Source organism: Buceros rhinoceros, unplaced genomic scaffold (assembly GCF_000710305.1).
Source record: "Buceros rhinoceros silvestris isolate BGI_N320 unplaced genomic scaffold, ASM71030v1 scaffold17838, whole genome shotgun sequence".
Classification (NCBI taxonomy): domain Eukaryota; kingdom Metazoa; phylum Chordata; class Aves; order Bucerotiformes; family Bucerotidae; genus Buceros; species Buceros rhinoceros.
The window spans coordinates 11262-13229 of record NW_010428836.1 but is presented as its reverse complement, the minus strand read 5'-3'; the positions used below and the strand labels follow the sequence as shown (position 1 = coordinate 13229).

Genomic DNA, 1968 nt, shown 5'->3' with positions numbered 1-1968 from the left:
AAAGAAGAGTGCAGGAATGTCTGAGGTTGTTAATATTTTAATAGCACTAATTTAAACAGTAGAAGTTCTCCATCAGGCTGCTGTAGCAGTCTATGAAAGCAATCACTGCTCTGGAAAAAAACCCACTAAATTCAATATTGCAACGTACTGTCAAACACCTTTACAAAGAAGCGTTACTTGCAGACTGACTAGGAAAAGCAGCGCTGTACTGGCTGTTAAATACATATTTATCCCCAGATTCTCAGCTGTAACACTGGAAAATACTTTTTCAAACAGTCCAACAACAATATGACAGACCTGCTAAAGAGCAGCAAGTTTTAATGTATCTTAAGAGGTTCCAACTTTTTTTTCTAGCAACTAAGAGAAAGACAATCTCCAAAGATTAAACCCATCATATTTATTTTTACTTGGAATTAGGCAACTTCCAACCAACGAACAAACGTTCTTCCCCTCTGTACTAGAAAAATATATATTAATCTGAGGCAAAATTTATACCTTCCTCTACAAAATTATCCTAAATGGTAAGACTGCTGCATAATAAAATACACCCTTTCAACAAATTACCTCATCCGTGACTCACTACATCACTTTTGCTTCTTTACAGCACCAGGTGTTCCGGGCTGTAGCAACTTCTATTCAAGTCCAGAACAGAGTGACAGCGCTGGTGAATGCCAGGTAGTTAACACCTTAATCGCACCAAATCGCCTCAGACCCCGTTGTTCTGAACCTGCTCCTAAGATACTTGACAAAGCTCAACCAACTGATGGCTGAGAAGTTCAGCACTCCACACAGGTTCTCCTTTGCGAGGGGTCATTTCAGTCCGACAGAGTAAATACATCAGTATTTAATGAGAAAATTGTTTGAAATCAATGCCATTTCATCCTCTGACACAGTGCACCACAGGAATTAAGATAGGGTAATATTTGTACCTGTGTTCTTTGTGCTCCAGTAACTGACAGTCTCTGCATGTCAGCCTGTCACATGTTTCACAGAAAAGTTTTAACTGCTCTTGTTTGTGGACAGGACAGAAAACAGGACGTTGACCAGATGCTCCCACGGCCTCTGTTTTTAAAAATAAACCATTTTTGCATTTTAAAATAAAATTTAGACAATCTGAAGAGCAAAACAACTAACTTCCAAGCTCAGTAACCACCAAGAATTTGGCCTGTTCTCACCCTAAAGTTACCGTTGTATTGCTTTATTGTATTCAAAGAGAAGGAGGAATTCCTCTCCTATCACAAACACCCAAAAGACTGGCACCTGTAAGAATGTGAAAGCTGCACACGAACAGCAGGATTGCGTTCATGCGTTTGCATTACAGGCAGTTCCACCTCTGGCGCACTGACAGCTGGATCAATCCTCACCAACCTTTACACCCTCAAACACCCACAGGTTTTCCAAATTATCATTTCAAAACCTTCATAAACCTCCTGAAGTGGTGAATGCAAAGCAAACATTGCCCGTGTTAAGAGTTACTGAAAATCCAGCTAAAGTGCTCAATTTTTCAACTTAAGCAAATACCAGATAATGTCAAAACACAGTTCCAAGTTTACTGAAGAGAGCTGCACGGTCTTCTAAAGGTATTTTGAGCTTAGCGCAGAGGAAAGCAGCCTTTGGAAGATACAGCAGGTAAGGTTTACAACATGAATGCCTTCCTCAGTCTCCAATACTTTCAAAGCTTGTTATAACATGCAAGTTATTGTAAAGAGAGAGTGCTCATGAATCTACACTTGACACTCGTGGACAGAAATTTAAAGTCTCCAGGGCATGTCTTAGGGTTTACAAGAAAGAAGGGAACAAGCTCCTCTGAGAAAATAACCATCAGTCATTCCCCACAATCAAGAGTTACTAAGAAGCGCCATACGTCAGGTGGAAGGACGGCTCTGCAAGCACACTACGCATGGGCCGGCACCTTCATAAAAACCAACCTGAACTTCAGATAGAAAGTTCACTATCGGAAGCGCCGGT

At 40.7% G+C, this 1968-nt stretch overlaps 1 protein-coding gene across 1 annotated transcript in view; it reads right to left on the bottom strand.

Annotated features, from left to right (window-relative positions):
* The window catches only part of TRIM33 (tripartite motif containing 33), a gene marked incomplete at its 5' end in the record, with an annotated part of 21699 nt that overhangs the window by 17945 nt on the left and 1786 nt on the right, over positions 1 to 1968 (bottom strand). The window contains one exon of the mRNA XM_010142432.1: positions 930 to 1062. Coding sequence (XP_010140734.1) covers positions 930 to 1062 — 133 coding nt within the window. The remainder of the gene's footprint in view (positions 1 to 929; positions 1063 to 1968) is intronic.